This window comes from Metopolophium dirhodum, chromosome 1 (assembly GCF_019925205.1).
Source record: "Metopolophium dirhodum isolate CAU chromosome 1, ASM1992520v1, whole genome shotgun sequence".
Classification (NCBI taxonomy): domain Eukaryota; kingdom Metazoa; phylum Arthropoda; class Insecta; order Hemiptera; family Aphididae; genus Metopolophium; species Metopolophium dirhodum.
In genome coordinates, this window is record NC_083560.1 from 99,451,604 (window position 1) to 99,469,916 (window position 18,313).

The window sequence follows — 18,313 nt, forward strand, 5'->3', positions numbered from 1 at the left end:
GCCGCCAATGTAGAAGCATAGACCAACAAGTAATGCTTCTAAATTTGATAACTTGGAGTTGTTCTGCATGATATAATTAATAACATTAAGTACAGTATATTAGTTATATAAAATAATATTTTTTCACATATTCAAATAATATAGGAGTAATTATTATAATTAATAAATAATAAATTGTTATACTTTCATAAATCATAATATTGGATATATTTTATAATAGTCTGATGCAATTATTTTGTTAAGGTTAAGTAATAATGATTAATAATATTTATTACAAATTTTCATTATAGGTAGGTTAAATAGAAATTATAATATAACATATTGCAATTATATATTGTACCTGATGCATACTTGTTAAAACTACATGATATTAATTCATTCTTAAAAATAAAACAGAAGTCTATTTATTTAATATGTAGCAAAATATGTTGTACCCAATAATTAGATGTATATGTAATTATTAATATTTAAAAAAATTTATCCAGACCAGGATAAAATTAACTATTTTATTAATGTAGGTGGTATTATAAAATAAAGGTAGGTATTAATAAACCAGAAAATAAAACAAGTAGGTATATAATAGAAAAAATATGTACAAAACACAAACTATTGTATTAATTTATTTTTTTTATTCAAAATTATAAGTACCAGAAAATTGCGAAATTAAATTAGAAAATACTGTTCTTATTAGTAATTGTTTCATTTGAAAATGTTGTTAACTACACTTACTTATATTGCAACATCGCTAGAGTATATCTTAATTTGTGTGAAAATATAATGATTCATATAAATAAATATAACATATTATAACATTATAACATTATAACATTATGTAGTGAAATAAAAATATAACAATAGGAACATATAAATTAATATAAAACATAATTTATTGTATATTTCATCTTAAAAAAAAAAAAAATACGAAGTATGTACAAGGTTAAATAATGCCTAACTTAATGTAAACTTTGAAACCTTTTGATCATATTTTCTTTTTTGGTTTCAGCATTACATTTTTGAGAAAACTGCCGCATTCTCGGCATTAGGTTCAATTCTATTTGGGGTAGTATTATTTATTTTCAATCTTAGTTTTTGGCGTTTAAGACTTTGTTCAGCACGTGTGCAATATAAACATTTTTTAGAACCTTCCACAATATATTGACACATGAAGTGTCTTCGTGTACCAGCCAAGTCAATGATGGTTTTTTGACTCTGAATATCATCATCTTTAAATCCCTTGCAAATATTTGAACTGTCAAATGTTTTTAATAGCTCTTTTAGTTCTTCAATACTACATATTTTTTCCAGACCAAATTTAAGTGCGTTAATTTCTAAATCCATAATATAACATTTAATATTTAAGTTAATACCTACACAAACTCTTTTAAATATAAATGGAGTAGGTATCTCAGTTCGCTGTTGTTCTATTTTAATAGAGTAATAAGAAAACATTATGAGTTTTTCTTCAATAACATGTCTACTCCAGCCTTTAGAAAAAACTAGTGATGGGAACAATCGAGAGAAAATAATTGAAATACTCGATTGTTTGAATTACTCGATTATTTCTCTCGGTATTCAAATCAGCTGAAATAATCGAGTGATTAAAATTACTCGGCGAGTGATTCTCTCGATCTCTTGAAATATTTATATTTTATAATAATATAAACATTTTATTAAATAGATATATATAAGCTATTTCAATTTTGAGTTTATTCATTTTGGTATTTGATTCTCTCAAAACAAAACACTATTATTTAATATTTTTGATCGGGTTTTAATAATACTGCAGGATTATCTAAAATAAGAACTATTCTATACTATATTTTAGTATTTAATATTTATTATTCATATCTATTTCGATATAATTATTTATAGTTTACATTTAATATTTTATTGGTACACATATTTAAACATACAAATAATAATAATACATACACAATAAGAAAACCAGAATAATAATAAAAGTAGATTTTAAAATTATTTTAGTTTCTTATTTCTATCCCTGATGTGGTCTGATATGCACGTGCCAGTTTTTGTTACATTATAATATAATTTTGATTTTTCAACTTTAAATTGAAAGAGTATAATTAGTGATTACATACAATATAGGTATACTAACATTTTTATTGCATTGCATACCTAATATCACATATTATATTTTAATAGGTAAGTAATAAAATAAATTGTTTAAATATGATTTCTTGGATTTGTAATTTTAAATATTATTATTCTATAGTCTGTATTCTCCACATTTTCACTGCAGGTTTTTACACTTTCGTACACATAAACATTTTCTTGCCTACTAGTATTTTTTAAAAATGCGACCAGGTAATAGGCAGCAATCTGTAGTGTGGGAACATTTAAAAAAAAAATACAGATACAAATAAAACTGTTATTTGCTAGATATGCAAAAAAGTTTCAATTACTATGGTGAATTATTATTAAAAGGTAAACTTAAATTAATCTTCCGAGTTTTGAAAAATAGTTCTATACTTTAACTATTAGCTAATATGTATTGTATATTGTTACAAGAGCTACCAGTTTTATTTTTAGCACCTATATTAAATCAATAAAATAATACATATACCTAAATAATTAGAAATTAAATAATGGTGTTTTAAAAAATAGTAATTTTTATGATATAAAAGAAGTACATTATTAAGTATTCATTTCAATAGTAAGTTCTTACAATTTATTTTAAAACACAGAACATTTATTTAAGCAAATACATACAAGGTGATCAATATAAGGCACGCACTTATTTTTTTAAAGTAAAAATATTTCAAAAATATTATCTTAGATAATTTCAAGTCATTATAAAACATCATTTTTTAAAAAATATTGTTCGATGTATTTCTATAGATAAAAATTAAAAATTAAATATTATTTTACAAAATAATGAAAATTAATTTTAAATAAAATTAATAACAATATAATTGTTTAAACACTATTTTTCAAAGCTTAGAGCAAATATATAATATTATAATTTATAGTATAACTATCAACGATCTATTTTTAATTTTAATTTGTTATACCTTCCCAAGACCATTTAAAACGAAAACACCCAACTGCACTAAATGTTACACTTATTAATGAAGATGATCCCGACTCCGAAGTGCAAAATGTCCAAACTTTAGCAAGTACATCTGCATCAATTATTTTTCCAACATCATCTCTAACTTCAGAACAAAATTGTATTCCCCCTGCTAAGCGTCAATGACAACTTAAATTATTTGGTTCAACGAAAAAAAAAACCAACTCAGTGACACAGAAAATAAATCTATTGACAAGGCTTTAATAAAAATGATTATTGCTGACTATCAACCTCTGTCTATGGTAGAAAATATCGGTTTTTTAGAATACTCCAAAATGTTGCAACCTTTATATTCTCCCCCGAGTAGGAAATTGCTTACAACAAAATTATTACCGGACGAGTATAATACAATAGTCACTAAATTAAAACGTATGCTTGTAACCATTGATTATGTGTCAATTACAACCGATATGTGGACTTCAGATTCTAATAAAGGCTATATTACTGTAACATGTCATTTTATATTCGACGACAAATTATACTCGCCAGTTTTGGCCACTAGAGAAGTACATGGAGCACATACCGGGGAGAATATTGCGGCTGTGCTTTCGAAGATATTTAATGAGTAGGAAATAAATAATAAAATTGTAACTATAGTGTCTGATAACGGCACAAATATTAAAAACGCAATCAACACTTATCTTCAAAAGTACCACCATCCTTGCGTAGCACACACATTAAATTTAAGTGTTAATGATGCGATCATAAACAATACAGAGCTGAGTCAAGTGATAAAATCATGTAAAATAATAGTAGGGCACTTTAAAAATAGTACTTTTGCTAATGAAAAATTAAAAAATTACCAAATCCAAATGGGCTTACCACAACTAAAAGTCAAACAAGACGTATCTACAAGATGAAACTCGAGTTTAATTATGATGAAAAGACGCCTCGAGATTAAAGCCCCTTTATCTGCTGCATTAACATCACTTCCACGTGCTCCAAACGGCTTAACTGCTATAGAAAGGGAATTAATTGAAGATTTCATACCACTATTGAAACCATTTGAGAGCATGACCACTGAACTATCTGGACAAACTTATCCAACTTTATCTATGGTAATACCACTTGTACGAGGCCTGCAGTATACTATTGGAAAGAGAACGCCAAAGACTGCCACAGGTCAAATATTAAAAACAACACTATAAAATGCAGTTTCCAGACGTTTAGGGTCTTTGGAAGGCAATAAAATAATTGCCAAATCTACATTTATTGATCCTAGATTTAAAAAAACTGTTTTTGGTCTGACTGAAAATGCGAGCAACGTTCAAAAATGGATATGTGATGAACTATGTGCCATAACTTCCGAACCAGATAATTTAAATACTACAACTGCAAGTGCTGATATTAATGCTCATGAACAAGAGCAATCAAATTCACTATGGCAACAATTTGACTCAAAAGTATTACAAGTATAAACTACAATCACTCAAAGTGTGATGATCACACTGATGTTATGCCAGTACTTAGACATTCCGCACTTGGAAAGAACAAAAATCCATTGGAATATTGGCAACAATATAAACAAACGTTTCCAGAAATGTACAAGTTAAGTTTAAAATATTTATCTATTCCAGCAACTTCGGTACAGTCAGAACGTGTCTTTTCTAAAACTGGACAAATCACAAATGACCGCCAAAATAGACTTCCACCGAAAAATTTGGATATTATAATTTTTTTAAATTCAAATTTAAACGTATTTTAATTTTTTTTTTAGATTTCATTATTATATAAAATATTAAGTTGTATCATAATAATTAATTAAGTAATCATGTTAAAGCTGAAGAGTTATTGCTAATAATAAACTTTAAATATGTCCAGGAAATATGACTATAGTACTATACTAATATGATAATAAAAAATAAAAATAAATAAGTAGTATACAATGTTTGGTAAGTTTGGTTTGCTTTATTAATGAGATAAGTGAGCGAGCGAAAAAAAGCTACCTAATGATTTTTTTGAGTACAGAGTAACCGAGTGTATTGACTATTGAGTGTAATAAAACTAAATTAATAAACTACTTAATTGACCGAGAGGTTTTTTCGAGTGAATCTCTCGATTGTTATAACTTCTCGATTACTCACTTCTCGATTATCGAAATCACTCGATCGTTCCCATCACTAGGAATAACCACACTGTTCACATTTTTTTGAATCATAGAAAATGATAATAGTTTGGTATTATTTTGAACAGTAACTATGTTTTCTTGATTAATAAGATTATTATCAGGAATTAGGCTTGATACATGTGGTCTTCTATGTCTTAATGGCCTTGATAGATATTTTGGATAGTTTTTTGGAAAATAGATGGCACTGCTTTTTCTTTTAGTCGAGGAATTTTATATGGTGCCTGTTGGGGACAAACCAATAATAAATTAATTCAAATAAATTATAATTAATATTACATACAAAAAGTTGATTTTAAAATAACTATTTGCATTACTAGTAAAGAATCTAGTTTGACAAGTCATGCACATTATGGGAACCATCTCATAATGAAATATAATTAAACTACCTAATACTAAAATAAAAAGTTTCTAAATGTTATTATATAGGGAGTCAGACTAGTCAGTGGTACAATACCTCTACGACAATTTTTCCATTTAGGTCTGTCATCACTTTTGTCCTTATTATATCTTCTTCATGAAAATGTAATTCACAGACCGCTTGCCTTGTTTTAATTTCAGAATCCTTCCTTGGTATAGCTTTTTTCCACTGTTTGAGTCCAGCTGGATATCTTGGAACAGTGAAAAAATGGTGTTTATCTACACAGGAATCATAACCAGATTTACATCCTGGTATGATGCATCTATGTCCCGTCATGTTTAGTTAATTTAATATTATAATAAAAAAATAAAAAAATAAAAAAATAAACTAAATGTTCATACAATTTCAATTTGAATGTTCGGATGTTTCGTATTGTCGTTATCGGTTATTCAGTTGTTCAGTAAGTTGTTGCGATATTGTTGTACCCATAGGTATGTGGCGCTCATAGTGGGATTTCTCTGTTATGGCGGCAATAATCCAATCATAATTTCGTGGACGGATGACTCCGTGAGCCCCGACGAGCGCCTCACGCCAGCATGTCATTTTGGCATCTTGGCTGGCGTGAGATGCTCGTAGCCCCGTCCTTGACACTGATCAAAGTATTATCAGCGCGTTATCAACCTTGATAACGTTGTTTATCATTCATTGTCACGTTGGTCGCGACATGTCCGACATTTGAAATTGTATTTTCGCATCTTTATAATAAAATAACTTATGTTACATAATATTTAATATTCTTATAATGTTGAGAGCCCTCTCATGACAACGCGATTAACCATTGGTCCCTACGTATGTGGGCTGTCTATTATGATCGATGATTGTATATTATTCAGTTTGTAGGATCTGTGCATAAATCTGATGGCCGCTCCGGTAGCGACAAAGGAGGCTCGGCGTGGTGGACAGAAACCACTTGCACAGTACTCCGAAACGATCTGTGGATTGAATGCCTCGATCCTACCCGCCGTCGTTCTGTCTACCGTCACCTGGTATTTGTTACGGTACGTTGTGCAACCATTGTTCGGCCCCAATGAGTATTATATAGACGAAGAATTTCATGTGCCACAAGCACGACACTATTGTCAAGCAGCGTTTCATAAAGTGAGTAGATTTTTTTTCTTATGCCTTAAGGTACAAATATTAGATTGTATATTTTAGTTATGACACTTCCTGTGTTTTGTCTTGGACTGTAGAATTATGTAGGATCGGACTATTTAATAAGACTACTAATTTAGATGCCATCTTAGTACTCATACCTATTAATTATTATTGTCTCTTAAACATATGTATTGTGATTATGTAAAATAAACAAATGGGAACAGTCTGTAGTAGGTAAGAACATTTATGTACCTAATATAATAATAATTAAGTTGATGTAAATATAGTAGGTACCTACCTTGGTTTTCCATTATATTTTCAGTATGGCTAAAATTTGAAAAACTGTCAATCTTTTGAATAACCTACTTAAATTAATCTCATTGCAGGTGCTAGTAGTGCATTAATTGAAATTACCCATGATAAAACATATTAATAATTTTCATGTTAAATTTGTCAACTTAAACTTTGGTCCCAGGTAGAAAGGGCTTAAGTCAATTTAATCAACTTTTCAGAACAGCTGTTTGAAAGTTTGGAAATTCCTACATGTTTTAGAATTACAACCATGAATATTATAGAAATCATTTATGTATTTTAATTAAATTCTATGTACATTTATGACTTAAAATTCTTGAATTTATAATTATTCATAGACTTAACTGTAGTTAAGCCTTTTGGATTTCACTCTTTCTGACTTAAGTCTTTTTTTTTACAACATAAGCCTTTTGGATCAAATAAATTATGACTTATGTGATTTTGATCAAAACTTAGATATTTTACCTTTAATAAAAAGAAACTCATTATAATAATATCTAGTAGGTGTTTAAAAACAAATTAATACTTAAGAATATATTTTTAATCAATAGTACATTATATAATATTTTGATAAAAGAATTTAAGTTTATAACAAATGAGTCTTAAAACATAATAATAAAAAAAAGATTTTAACTTTTTTAATATAAGAATTAATAAAATAAATAGTTTTCCTTTTAGTTTTATTTAACATAAAATGATTAGATTTAATCAGATTCGCTGAGATCTGGATCATAGGATGGGTCTTCACAATCATTGCTTTTTATATTTCTATAAAAATCATGGTAGATATCAGGAATTAAAGGAAGGAGATCCATTAAGTCTTTTTTCTTTTCTTTTGAAATAGGTAATGGTTCATTGTATGCTTGTTCTAATGCAAATTCTACATTTCTTGTTCCCCTTCTTCTTAAATTTAATATTTTAAATTGTTCATCTTCATTTCTATCTACTTTCTTCAAAATCTAATAATTAATAATGATTATTATAAAATAGTACACACTGAATTTCTGTTCATGTGCATTATGCAGTGTTGTAAAAAATACTTTTAAAAAGTATTTGAGTAATTACTCAAATACTTATAAAATAAAGTATTTAAAATACCACCCAAATACTATCTATTGTATAGTATTTGAGTATTACTCAAATACTTTTTAGAAGTATTTGAAATAATTTTCAAATACAAAACAAAAAAATCAATTTAATTCTGAATCATTCATAATATAGGTATTATATTAATCGAACAATTGAGTGTTGCATTTTAAAAACATTATTTCTTCAAAATGCTTATCAGTCATGTTTGTTCTTTTTTTTGTTATTGTTGCACCACCAACACTAAACACTCTCTCTACTGACGCACTGCTAGGTAGTGGAGTGTTGTACTTCACAAATACCTGAAAACAAAGTACAAATGTTTTTGTAATATTATTACTAATAGTATAAGAAGTTTTCAACTAATCTTACTCTTTTGATAGTGGGTAAATTATGCAAACATTCTAATGTCTTTGTTGGAGATGTGCCCAAAAATCTATCGATTTCATCACTAACTGTTGATTTTTCTTCTCGGGAATTTTGTGACCATGTAAAAAAGCTAGATAAATTATCAGTCATTTGGTTATCTTCTACATCATCATTGTCATTATCATTGGTATGTAACTCGTCTAACTCATAACATGCATTTTTGAAATATTCTGAGGATAATTGTTTTTTTGTATCATTTTTAATCCATGCTGTTTTAAATAGTGGGTGACAGACTGCAGCAACAATTAAAAATTTGTCTATCAAATAATCGGCAAATCTTGTTTTTATACCTAAAAACAAAAATTATTATTAATGAAGTTTGTTTATTTTAGCTCAAGACTCAAGAGTATATTAATGTAGGTACTACGCAGAAATATAAATATAAAGAATAGATCAGTTAATTAACATTTTACATCATACATCAGTAAGACTGTAAGAACTAAGAGATACTAAATATTTACTATATATTAAATAGTATTTACCAATAAAATAAACCAAAAACAGCTAAAATGAAAAGAAATTAAATGTGCAAGTACTTGGCTAAATAAGATTAATGTATTTAAAAAATATTAATTATTACATACCATTAAGTATGGCATTCACCAAAGGTTTCATATAATTAGAAACTGTTACATCATTTGTCATTAATTCATATTTATAAATTAATTCTTCAATTGTAGGTAGGAGATGACCAAAATACATGTTAGTATCACCCTGGAGTAAATCCAAGCTTATTGAAATTGGCCCCATAATTTTTTGATATTGACACATGAAATCAATATTGCTTCTATTAAATCTGAAAATATTATTTATAAAAAATATAGATAAAATAATTAGTATATTTTTAAGATTTAAAATTTACCTGCCAATAGACAATTCGTCCATTATTATTCTAAACTTAGTCTCATTATTTCTAATTAATTTATTAAGCAACACCACTGCGTCATACAGTGAATTCCAACGAGTCTCGTTTGGTGTAATTAAATAAACGCCAAGATTTTGTTTAACTAAATCAGCTGACTTAGTTAAGCGACCTTGTTTGTTCCATAAAGCGGTAGACTTAGCGAAAGTGCTTCTTGACTGTTTTTTGTATGCAGGATTAGACAAAGCTTTTTTAGAGTCCTAAAAAAAACAAGTTAAACAAATAAATAATTTTATTTTGCATTATTTATAAAATTATTTTGTATTTTATTTGGCAAAATTAAATAAGGGTACCAAATTTTATATTTTATAATTTAACTATATTAGGTTATCTAAATAAATGTTTAAATACCATTGTTGCTATTAAATTTATTGTGTGTGCACAACATCGATGGTGTTTTGGTAATACATATTGCAAATCATGGTCATCTTTATCATTTAGAATGTTCAAGTCGATTGCATCAATTTCTTCTAAATCATCATCAAACGCATCGTTCACTAGCAATGTATCAGTATTTTCATCATCAAATATATGACCAAATGTTCTAAAAAATTATAGGGTTTAAAACAGGGTTAATTAGATGGTTAACTAAATGGAATTTATTACAAACAAATTTAATGAGCAATCAATACAAATTCATAATGAAAACTTACTTGAAACATTTTACAAAATTTGAGCCATTGTCCGTAGTACAGTAGGATAATTTATCTGAAATTTCGAACTCGGTATAAACTGCATCCATAGCTTTGGCTAAAATATCATATGTGTGTGAACCTTCTAGTCGTCTCAATGCTAAAAGACGAGTACTTCTCGATAAATCCTCATTAATCCACGTGACTGTTATCCCAATGTATGATCTAACAAAATATAATATTAAACTAATTGGTATCTAGCTATGTACAATGAACATGATTGTATAATAATTATTATACTAAATAATAAAAATTACTTTTTAAAAATCGACCAGCCGTCCGCAGTCGTAGCAATATGGGCACATTTGGACATCTCAAATTTCATTTTTAATGATAATTCTTGAAAATCATTTTCAATTGTTTTCATTAGTGTAGGTCGAGACATAATTTTTTTGTTTGGGAAACCTCTACGAATTATTTCTTTCAAAACAGGATTTTCTATTATTCTGAAGGGTACATTAGCACTTACAATAAATTTTTGCAATAGTTCATCTAAAGTACCTGCAATCAAAATCATTAGTTACATACCTAATTCACAATATTTAAATATCTCAATATCTATATCATGCACATTGTAAATCATGTAGTCATGTAGATATCAACTACTTTTGTTAATGCTGTAACTTAAAACTATTTAATAAGACAAAAAATAAAAATAAACAATACACATTCTTACTTTGACTAGTTAATTTTTTGTTGTTCAAAAAATCTTCTAAAACTGGTTGTTTTAATTGGTTATTTTTATCCGATTGTTGTAAAGAACTACCAGCGTTATGCTTCAATGATCCATCATTGCATCTCTTTGTAGTGTTTTTATTCGCAGCATTATCAATGTGATCTATTTTCTTTAATATAGTTGGATGTTGTTTCTGAATAAAATTAAATAATATAACCTTTTAAGTTTTGATAAATAATTTACATTTTTTGATCAGTGGCGCAACTAGAATTTATTTTTGAGGGATAGGGTTGGGTTATTTATTTTATTTTATTTCATATACACTGAGATGACTCGTGTGGTGCCCAGGAGAATACATAATATAGAATAATGAGATCTATGATACATCTTAAGCAGTTGAAATTTAACTTTTAAAAAGCCATGTGCCACTGTTTTTTATGTACTTTTGTATTATATTATGTATTTGTGTGGTATTTAAAATTAATTTAACACACAAGACTTTTGATAGGTCAACTGTCATAGGCAGGTATGAAATTAACATTGTACTTACGCTTAAATGTTTTCTTATATTTGAGTTTGAACGTGAATCCACCTTGTAACACTTCGTACCGACACAACTTAAGCACTTCACTTCCAGCTTCTTATAAAAAAAATTATCCTCAATAACTCTTAAAACTTTAAAATATTTTTGATAATTTGGCCAAGGTAAAATAGGTTCTTCTGAATCTGCAACCTGATCAACTTGATCTACTTGGGTTGGAGAATCACAATCACTCATTGTATAACAATTTAAAAAATTTTTAATAATGAAAACAAGAGTATACCGTATACGGTTAATGCAATAAAATTGTTAATAATCTGTAGGAACGTCATGCAGACAACAGAGAACACAATACAATTAATAAGAACCCAAGTAATAAATATTACAATACCTAGTGTAAAACAGCGTCGGGTTCCACATGCAATATTGCCAATATTGTAAAAGTGTATAACTGATTGTGCGCTAATGACCAATTGGAAATTTGTTATTCGTAGTTCGTAGACACAATAATAATATTATTTTCTAATAAAATTATGAAAATAAGATAATAGTGATAGTACCATGTTCCCCATATTAATATGGTGCTATATTAATAGCCAATAGGCAATAGTTATATTCGGATATTCCGTACAGTCGACGATAAACGATAAATATAATAAATTGACAACCATTTACTCAGTAATTAGGTATAGTACTAATAAGTAATAATATTTTTGTATAGCAGAATCAATATCAATGTATATGTTATATAATATTATATTTATAGCTTATAATTAAAAGTACCTACGTCGTACCTGCATAACATAATATTATGTTGTCTCCGCACACACCGTACGTGTACGACATACCTAATGACTAATGTTCGTATTATATTTCGCGATAATAATATAATATTATATTGGTAGGTACCGAAAACGTACCGTTGCGATCCTCGTCGAGTGTCGACGATAAACAGACGGTTTTTCGGAGTAACTAATATTTAGTTCAGCTATTAATAGACGAAAACTAAAACCGATATAGAATTGTTCATAAATGATAAATATATATTATATTATAATGACATTATTATTATTTGTCAATGAATAAAAAACTGAAGAAATAAAAAAAGTATTCAATAAAATAGTATTCAATAGTGAAAAAATGTATTTAAAATACCGTTCGAATACTTCAAAAATAAAAGTATTTTAAAAAGTATTCAATACGGAAAAAAGTATTTGAATACTTTTACTCAAATACTTTACAACACTGGCATTATGGTATTCATAGTATAATTGTACCTATTACCATTCTTACCTAAAGTAGTTAAGGCTGTTAGAGTTCCTCCAGATGGAGCTTCAATGCCATCTTGCTGAACAACTAATAATATTAAAATATAATATAAAATTAGATAGGTACCCCAATGATTTGATATTAATTTTATTAGTTTAATATTATTTTGTGGATTTAATATTATAATAATTTAATCACCTGTGATATTTTTCAGTGGTATAATATTATTTTCCAGAAGGTCATGAATTTCATCGTTTGTACTTTCTTCAAAATCTAATAATTAATAATGATTATTATAAAATAGTACACACTGAATTTCTGTTCATGTGCATTATGGTGTTCATAGTATAATTGTACCTATTACCATTCTTACCTAAAGTAGTTAAGGCTGTTAGATTTCCTCCAGATGGATCTTCAATGTCATCTTGTTGAAGAACTAGTAATATTAAAATATAATATAATATAATTAGATAGGTACCTCAATGATTTTATTAGTTTAATAGTATTTTGTGTATTTAATATTAATAAATAGTATTACAGCGACTATTATCATTCAATAATTACTATACAATAGTAATTATTACAGTAATGCAATTCAGTATTAAGTTACAATATAAGTAACTTTTTAAAATGTTAAAATAAAAATAAATTAATCACCTGTGGGAGAATTATCATTTATGATGTTTTTTATAAAAGAGTGTTGCATCAATTTTTCAATATCATCTTCATGACCAGATAAATCTGATGCATCACAATCCCTTGATTCAGGTTTATAGTCTTTATCAAGATCTGAATCATCTACATAATCTGACATGTCTGTTGGTCATAATATTAATTAAAATAATTTCACTTAATTTGTTACCCACAGTTAAAATGTGTATTTCTGAATTAGTTATAGATAGGTACTTTACCTGAATCATCTGATGATGTTTGTTTTTTTTTCTTGTTAAAATTACTTGATTCATTATAATATTTTGTGGCTGTTAATTAAATAGAATATTGAAGTAAATATAATATTTTTTATTACTTATTTTAATAATATATTATTATTATTATCATTAATTGGAATATTTACCTGGTGAAGAACGCTTTGATGAACTGGTCATTTCGACCATTTGAATAGTTCTTCTTTTCATAATTGTTTTTTTACAAAAAACAATTAAGTGTAAATTAAAAAATTAAAACAAGGCAAGTACTTATACTGTTTACAAAGGAAACTATAATAATTAATAAACTAAATTGGAGCGAAAAGTTTGATAAACACCAGCATTTTTACATAAGTTATACAACAATACCGTGGTTACTGGTAAATAATATGAACATTTTCAAAACATAATATTATTAAGTTATTTAAAAACAGACAATAATATGATAATATTATCTATACTATTTTTGTACAATTAGTGATAATAGTAATTATCGGTTTTGTTATTATTATAATTATTATGAGAATTGTTGATATCACTAATAATGATTTTGTACTAAACATTTTATTCTTGATTTATGCTATTTATAGACATATGATAATTATGCTACAAAAGGCGTAAGTCATAATAAGCCTTTTATACCTGTACAATAAATTGATACAAAAGGCATAAGTCATATTAAGTCTTTTATACCGGTACAATAAAGTGTTACAAAAGGCATAAGTTATGCTATGCCCTTTCTACCAAACTTAAAGTGGAAAAACTCCACATACGCCCTATTTATTTCTTCAGTAATTTGAGTAACAATCGTCATTGACTTATGCCAATTAGACCAAAAAAATTAGCGAAAATCAAGCTTTAAATATGACTTTAAAAATTGACTTAAGCCCTTTCTACCTGGGACCACATTGTATTGTGATTATGTAAAATAAACAAATGGGAACAGTCTGTAGTAGGTAAGAACATTTATGTACCTAATATAATAATAATTAAGTTGATGTAAATATAGTAGGTACCTACCTTGGTTTTCCATTATATTTTCAGTATGGCTAAAATTTGAAAAACTGTCAATCTTTTAAATAACCTACTTAAATTAATCTCATTGCAGGTGCTAGTAGTGCATTAATTGAAATTACCCATGATAAAACATATTAATAATTTTCATGTTAAATTTGTCAACTTAAATCACATAATATATTGTACAGATACGCAATTATCTACTTAGTAGATTAGATTTACAATAAAGATAACCTACCTTGATTAATATTCTATTAGTTTATTTTTCATTTAAATTAATTTATAAAACACAAGTTTTAAAATCCACTAAGTTCATATTCCATACGGTTTCTACCTCCATGTTCCACAGATATTATATGTGTTTCATCAAGAATTTGAAATAACTGTTCATTGTTAACGTAATATTTGATCAAACTACCTGCAGTTATTAGTAGTATTAATTTTTCAATCTCTGATAAAAAATTTTCCACGGGCCGCCATTTGATGACCCCTTGTATAACTGTATAAATGTTAACATTCACACACTGTGACAAACCAACATTATTAAGAGATAAATTTAGCAGTTTTAGTGTATTATTTCATTGGTAATCATTTATAAAATATATTTAAATAAATACTAATATTTTTATTTTCAGTGGGATCCAAAAATAACTACACTTCCTGGACTTTATTTATTGTCAAGTACTGTGTTAGTACCTTTTATGAAAATTTATGACAAAATATTGTCACTATTTGGTGTATTGGACCATGATCTCCTTCATGGCAATGATCCATGTTCTTTGGTTGCATTGCGGGCTGTAAATGCGGTGGGAGCTCCAGCATGCTTATATTATGCATTCTACCGATGTCAACTACTTCTTTTTCTGGTTAGTTTGTAAACTTTAATTAATTTAAATACAGTAATAATGTAAATATTGCTAATAACTTAGATTAACTTGATTTATTATTTAACCAATTTCAATTTTCAATTTCTAAGGTATGAAAGGTGTCAGAGAAAGTTTTATTAATGTTCATAACTTATTGTAATACATACACTTATGTCTGAAACGTGAGGATAAATAGCATATTATTTATATTCTAATTGTTTGTTACAGAATGAAAATAAGAAAACAAAGATTGCAAAATGGTCTTGTGTGTTCTTGGCTCTCAGTGTAGCAACATTCCCTGTTATTTATGCGCCATATTCAATGCTTTATTATACAGACGCATGGGCTACAGCATCTGTTTTCTTATGGTATTCCAGTCATTTGAGTAATGAGACTAATTTTTTGGTCAAAATTATATTTGGTGGATTTTCTGTCCTCTGTCGTCAGACAAACATCGCATGGTTAGTCTTCGCAACCATTATAGATGTGTGTCACTGCGCCGAACAATGTTTTCCTACTATAAAAAATAGTGTTTCTATATTTTCGTACATCCAAGTAAGTATTATAGTAATGTAATTTACAACAAAATATCATTTTTAAATGTGATCTTTTTTTTCAGGCTACAATTATTGAGTTCTACCATTGCTGTTCAATTAAAAACAAGCATAAGTCCAAGAAGTTAATAGAATTTTTTCAGAAATGTCTACGTGTCACCTGCCCTAATGTCATAGTTATTTTATCTTTTTTTTTGTTTGTGGTTTTTTTAAATAATGGTGATATAGTTGTTGGTGATCGACAAGCACACATTCCTCGTTTTCATCCAATGCAGTTGTGCTACTTTGTTGTATTTGTATTAGCATTTTCATTACCATGGTTGTTATCTCAGGCCTATTTTAAAGGACAAACTTCTAATTCTTTTAGCATACATTTCAATTTAGCTAAAGCCTTTCATGAAATTCACAATAACACATCCAAAGTACTAGTTGTCACTCTATTAATTATAATATCTGGGTTGGTGTATTTTAACACTATTGCTCATCCGTACTTGTTGGCTGACAACAGGCATTATACATTTTATGTTTGGCGATTGTTTTTCAGTCCTGGTAAACCAGTCTTTTTGAGATATTTACTAGTACCATTGTATGCATGCGGTCTATGGTTAGTAAATAGAACATTGATGCAATCTTCAATTGCTTATAGATTGGCATATTGGATAGTAACACCTCTTATTCTTTGTGCTCAATTCCTGTTGGAGCCTCGTTATTTTGTTGTACCATATCTTATGTATAGACTACACAGTAATAAACAATTTATAAACAGTCATACTTTTAAAGCAGCGTTCATTGAGTTTATTGCATACCAGGTTTTTAATTTTGTTATAATGAGGGTATTTTTGTATAGTCCTTTTGTTTCATCTATGGACAACACAGGTCGATTGGATCGCTTTACTTGGTGATTTTTTTGTTAATTTAAGTTTATATCTAATTGAAAATCCTACATTATATATATTATGTTAATTTTGTTATTTGCTATAGAAATGTGATAATTTTATACTATAAGGTATAAGACACAATGCAATTGTACAATAGGAACGTTTATGTTTAAACAAAATTATGTGATTCTTTGATAACTATAAATTAGAAATAGAAGTGTTGACAAAATAAGTACCAATTGAATACTTAAATATTTTATTAGTCTAATAATTGTTTTCACAATTTCGATAAATTTTCCTATGAAGAATTCCATTATATGATTTTGCTAGTGCGAAATTGATGATAGATCACAATTTTATTGTAGAAAAATCAAACCATAAAAACCCAATTCTGTATTTTATCAATATTGACTTATAAAATATTACATTTTTTGTTCTGTTACTAATGTTTACATTTTACTATGTATCTAACTTTTAATATTTTTTTATCTATTGAAAGTGTCATATATTTAATTTTAAAATCATGTATGCTGAACTTAAAATGCATAAAAAAGAAAATAATTTCTAATTGTTTAGAATAAATAAATAAATAATTGTTCTTCAGATTAAGTCTAATATTTGAGATGCATTGTGACTGGTCCACACAGAGTCTGGTTTTTGTTGTATTTCTGTTTTTAAAACATTTTAGATTGACCTATCTATGTTGGGAAAAGTTGAGCTTATGTTTTGTTTTGTTTTGTTTTCTTGTCCTTCCTGACATTAAAGTACAAAATTAGGTTCTTGGACAAATTTCATGTTATATCACTATAAAAATAAACACAAACATGGGACAAATAAACAAATTACTATTAATACAATAATTACAATTGCCAAACATCAAAATACTTAACATATGAATATTTTTTGTTAATGTCGTGGATATACATGTTAATAATTCATGTTCAGAAAATGAAAAATTCTCCCAAATTGGTTGTATGTTTGATGTCTATATGTTAATATTATTTATTATTGTTAATTAAATATAATCACATTGACATTTGTTACTAAAATTCAAAAAAATACAACCCCATCTAAATTAGATTAAATTAAAATATATACGTATTTTCTTACTATTGTGTTTTTAATGAAATTATTATATTTGTAGAAGAATAAAGACCATATAATTGTATTGTACTATTAATTATACAAAATAATTATTTTCTTAAATTTATTTAAATTACATTTATATTTTGTATTAAATGTAATAAAAATGTATTCAAATATTTAGCAAGACTGGCACATAGTATTTATTATAAATTTATTCAAATACCAAACGAGACTGACCCATATTTTATTAGTTCTATTTATTATGTATTAAAATATCGATAAGATTGTCATTATTTTTATTATAAATACATTCAATATTAAACTTAC

The 18,313-nt window shown here is 27.1% G+C and overlaps 4 protein-coding genes and 1 pseudogene across 4 annotated transcripts; 1 reads left to right on the top strand and 4 right to left on the bottom strand.

Moving 5' to 3' along the window:
- Nucleotides 1-605: 605 nt before the first annotated feature.
- On the bottom strand, nucleotides 606-6,230 carry LOC132934107 (uncharacterized; annotated as a pseudogene).
- A 70-nt stretch (nucleotides 6,231-6,300) lies between these two features.
- On the top strand, nucleotides 6,301-18,313 carry LOC132934106 (dol-P-Glc:Glc(2)Man(9)GlcNAc(2)-PP-Dol alpha-1,2-glucosyltransferase). The gene is made up of 4 exons (XM_061000382.1): nucleotides 6,301-6,735; nucleotides 15,238-15,468; nucleotides 15,697-16,023; nucleotides 16,088-18,313. Exons 1-4 carry the CDS (start codon nucleotides 6,496-6,498, stop codon nucleotides 16,922-16,924), a joined length of 1,635 nt encoding a protein of 544 aa, XP_060856365.1. The 5' UTR covers nucleotides 6,301-6,495; the 3' UTR covers nucleotides 16,925-18,313.
- LOC132935126 (uncharacterized) lies at nucleotides 8,073-10,828 on the bottom strand. Its single transcript, XM_061001584.1, has 7 exons — nucleotides 10,431-10,828; nucleotides 10,135-10,338; nucleotides 9,833-10,025; nucleotides 9,422-9,681; nucleotides 9,144-9,355; nucleotides 8,503-8,849; nucleotides 8,073-8,432 (listed from the first exon to the last, which is right to left on the bottom strand). The coding sequence occupies exons 1-7, from the start codon at nucleotides 10,688-10,690 to the stop codon at nucleotides 8,274-8,276; spliced, it is 1,635 nt and encodes a 544-aa protein (XP_060857567.1). The 5' UTR covers nucleotides 10,691-10,828; the 3' UTR covers nucleotides 8,073-8,273.
- On the bottom strand, nucleotides 10,785-12,489 carry LOC132936346 (uncharacterized). Its single transcript, XM_061003060.1, has 2 exons — nucleotides 11,400-12,489; nucleotides 10,785-11,042 (listed from the first exon to the last, which is right to left on the bottom strand). The coding sequence occupies exons 1-2, from the start codon at nucleotides 11,625-11,627 to the stop codon at nucleotides 10,785-10,787; spliced, it is 486 nt and encodes a 161-aa protein (XP_060859043.1). The 5' UTR covers nucleotides 11,628-12,489.
- Nucleotides 12,628-14,467, bottom strand: LOC132936353 (uncharacterized). The gene is made up of 6 exons (XM_061003069.1): nucleotides 13,735-14,467; nucleotides 13,571-13,639; nucleotides 13,317-13,475; nucleotides 13,033-13,095; nucleotides 12,858-12,932; nucleotides 12,628-12,746 (listed from the first exon to the last, which is right to left on the bottom strand). Exons 1-6 carry the CDS (start codon nucleotides 13,793-13,795, stop codon nucleotides 12,628-12,630), a joined length of 546 nt encoding a protein of 181 aa, XP_060859052.1. The 5' UTR covers nucleotides 13,796-14,467.

Excerpts from the sequence above, each read along its gene's own strand:
- LOC132934106 (XM_061000382.1), top strand. The coding sequence starts at position 6,496 with ATGGCCGCTCCGGTAGCGACAAAGGAGGCTCGGCGTGGTGGACAGAAA. Across the intron at positions 6,736-15,237 it reads GTCAAGCAGCGTTTCATAAA|TGGGATCCAAAAATAACTAC; the intron begins GTGAGTAGATTT and ends TTTTATTTTCAG. Across the intron at positions 16,024-16,087 it reads CTATATTTTCGTACATCCAA|GCTACAATTATTGAGTTCTA; the intron begins GTAAGTATTATA and ends CTTTTTTTTCAG.
- LOC132935126 (XM_061001584.1), bottom strand. The coding sequence starts at position 10,690 with ATGATTTTGATTGCAGGTACTTTAGATGAACTATTGCAAAAATTTATT. Across the intron at positions 8,850-9,143 it reads GGTGAATGCCATACTTAATG|GTATAAAAACAAGATTTGCC; the intron begins GTATGTAATAAT and ends TTTTGTTTTTAG. Across the intron at positions 8,433-8,502 it reads ATTTACCCACTATCAAAAGA|GTATTTGTGAAGTACAACAC; the intron begins GTAAGATTAGTT and ends CTTTGTTTTCAG.
- LOC132936346 (XM_061003060.1), bottom strand. The coding sequence starts at position 11,627 with ATGAGTGATTGTGATTCTCCAACCCAAGTAGATCAAGTTGATCAGGTT. Across the intron at positions 11,043-11,399 it reads ATATAAGAAAACATTTAAGC|AAACAACATCCAACTATATT; the intron begins GTAAGTACAATG and ends AATTTTATTCAG.
- LOC132936353 (XM_061003069.1), bottom strand. The coding sequence starts at position 13,795 with ATGAAAAGAAGAACTATTCAAATGGTCGAAATGACCAGTTCATCAAAG. Across the intron at positions 13,476-13,570 it reads AACATCATCAGATGATTCAG|ACATGTCAGATTATGTAGAT; the intron begins GTAAAGTACCTA and ends TATGACCAACAG. Across the intron at positions 12,747-12,857 it reads ACCACTGAAAAATATCACAG|TTGTTCAGCAAGATGGCATT; the intron begins GTGATTAAATTA and ends TAATATTATTAG.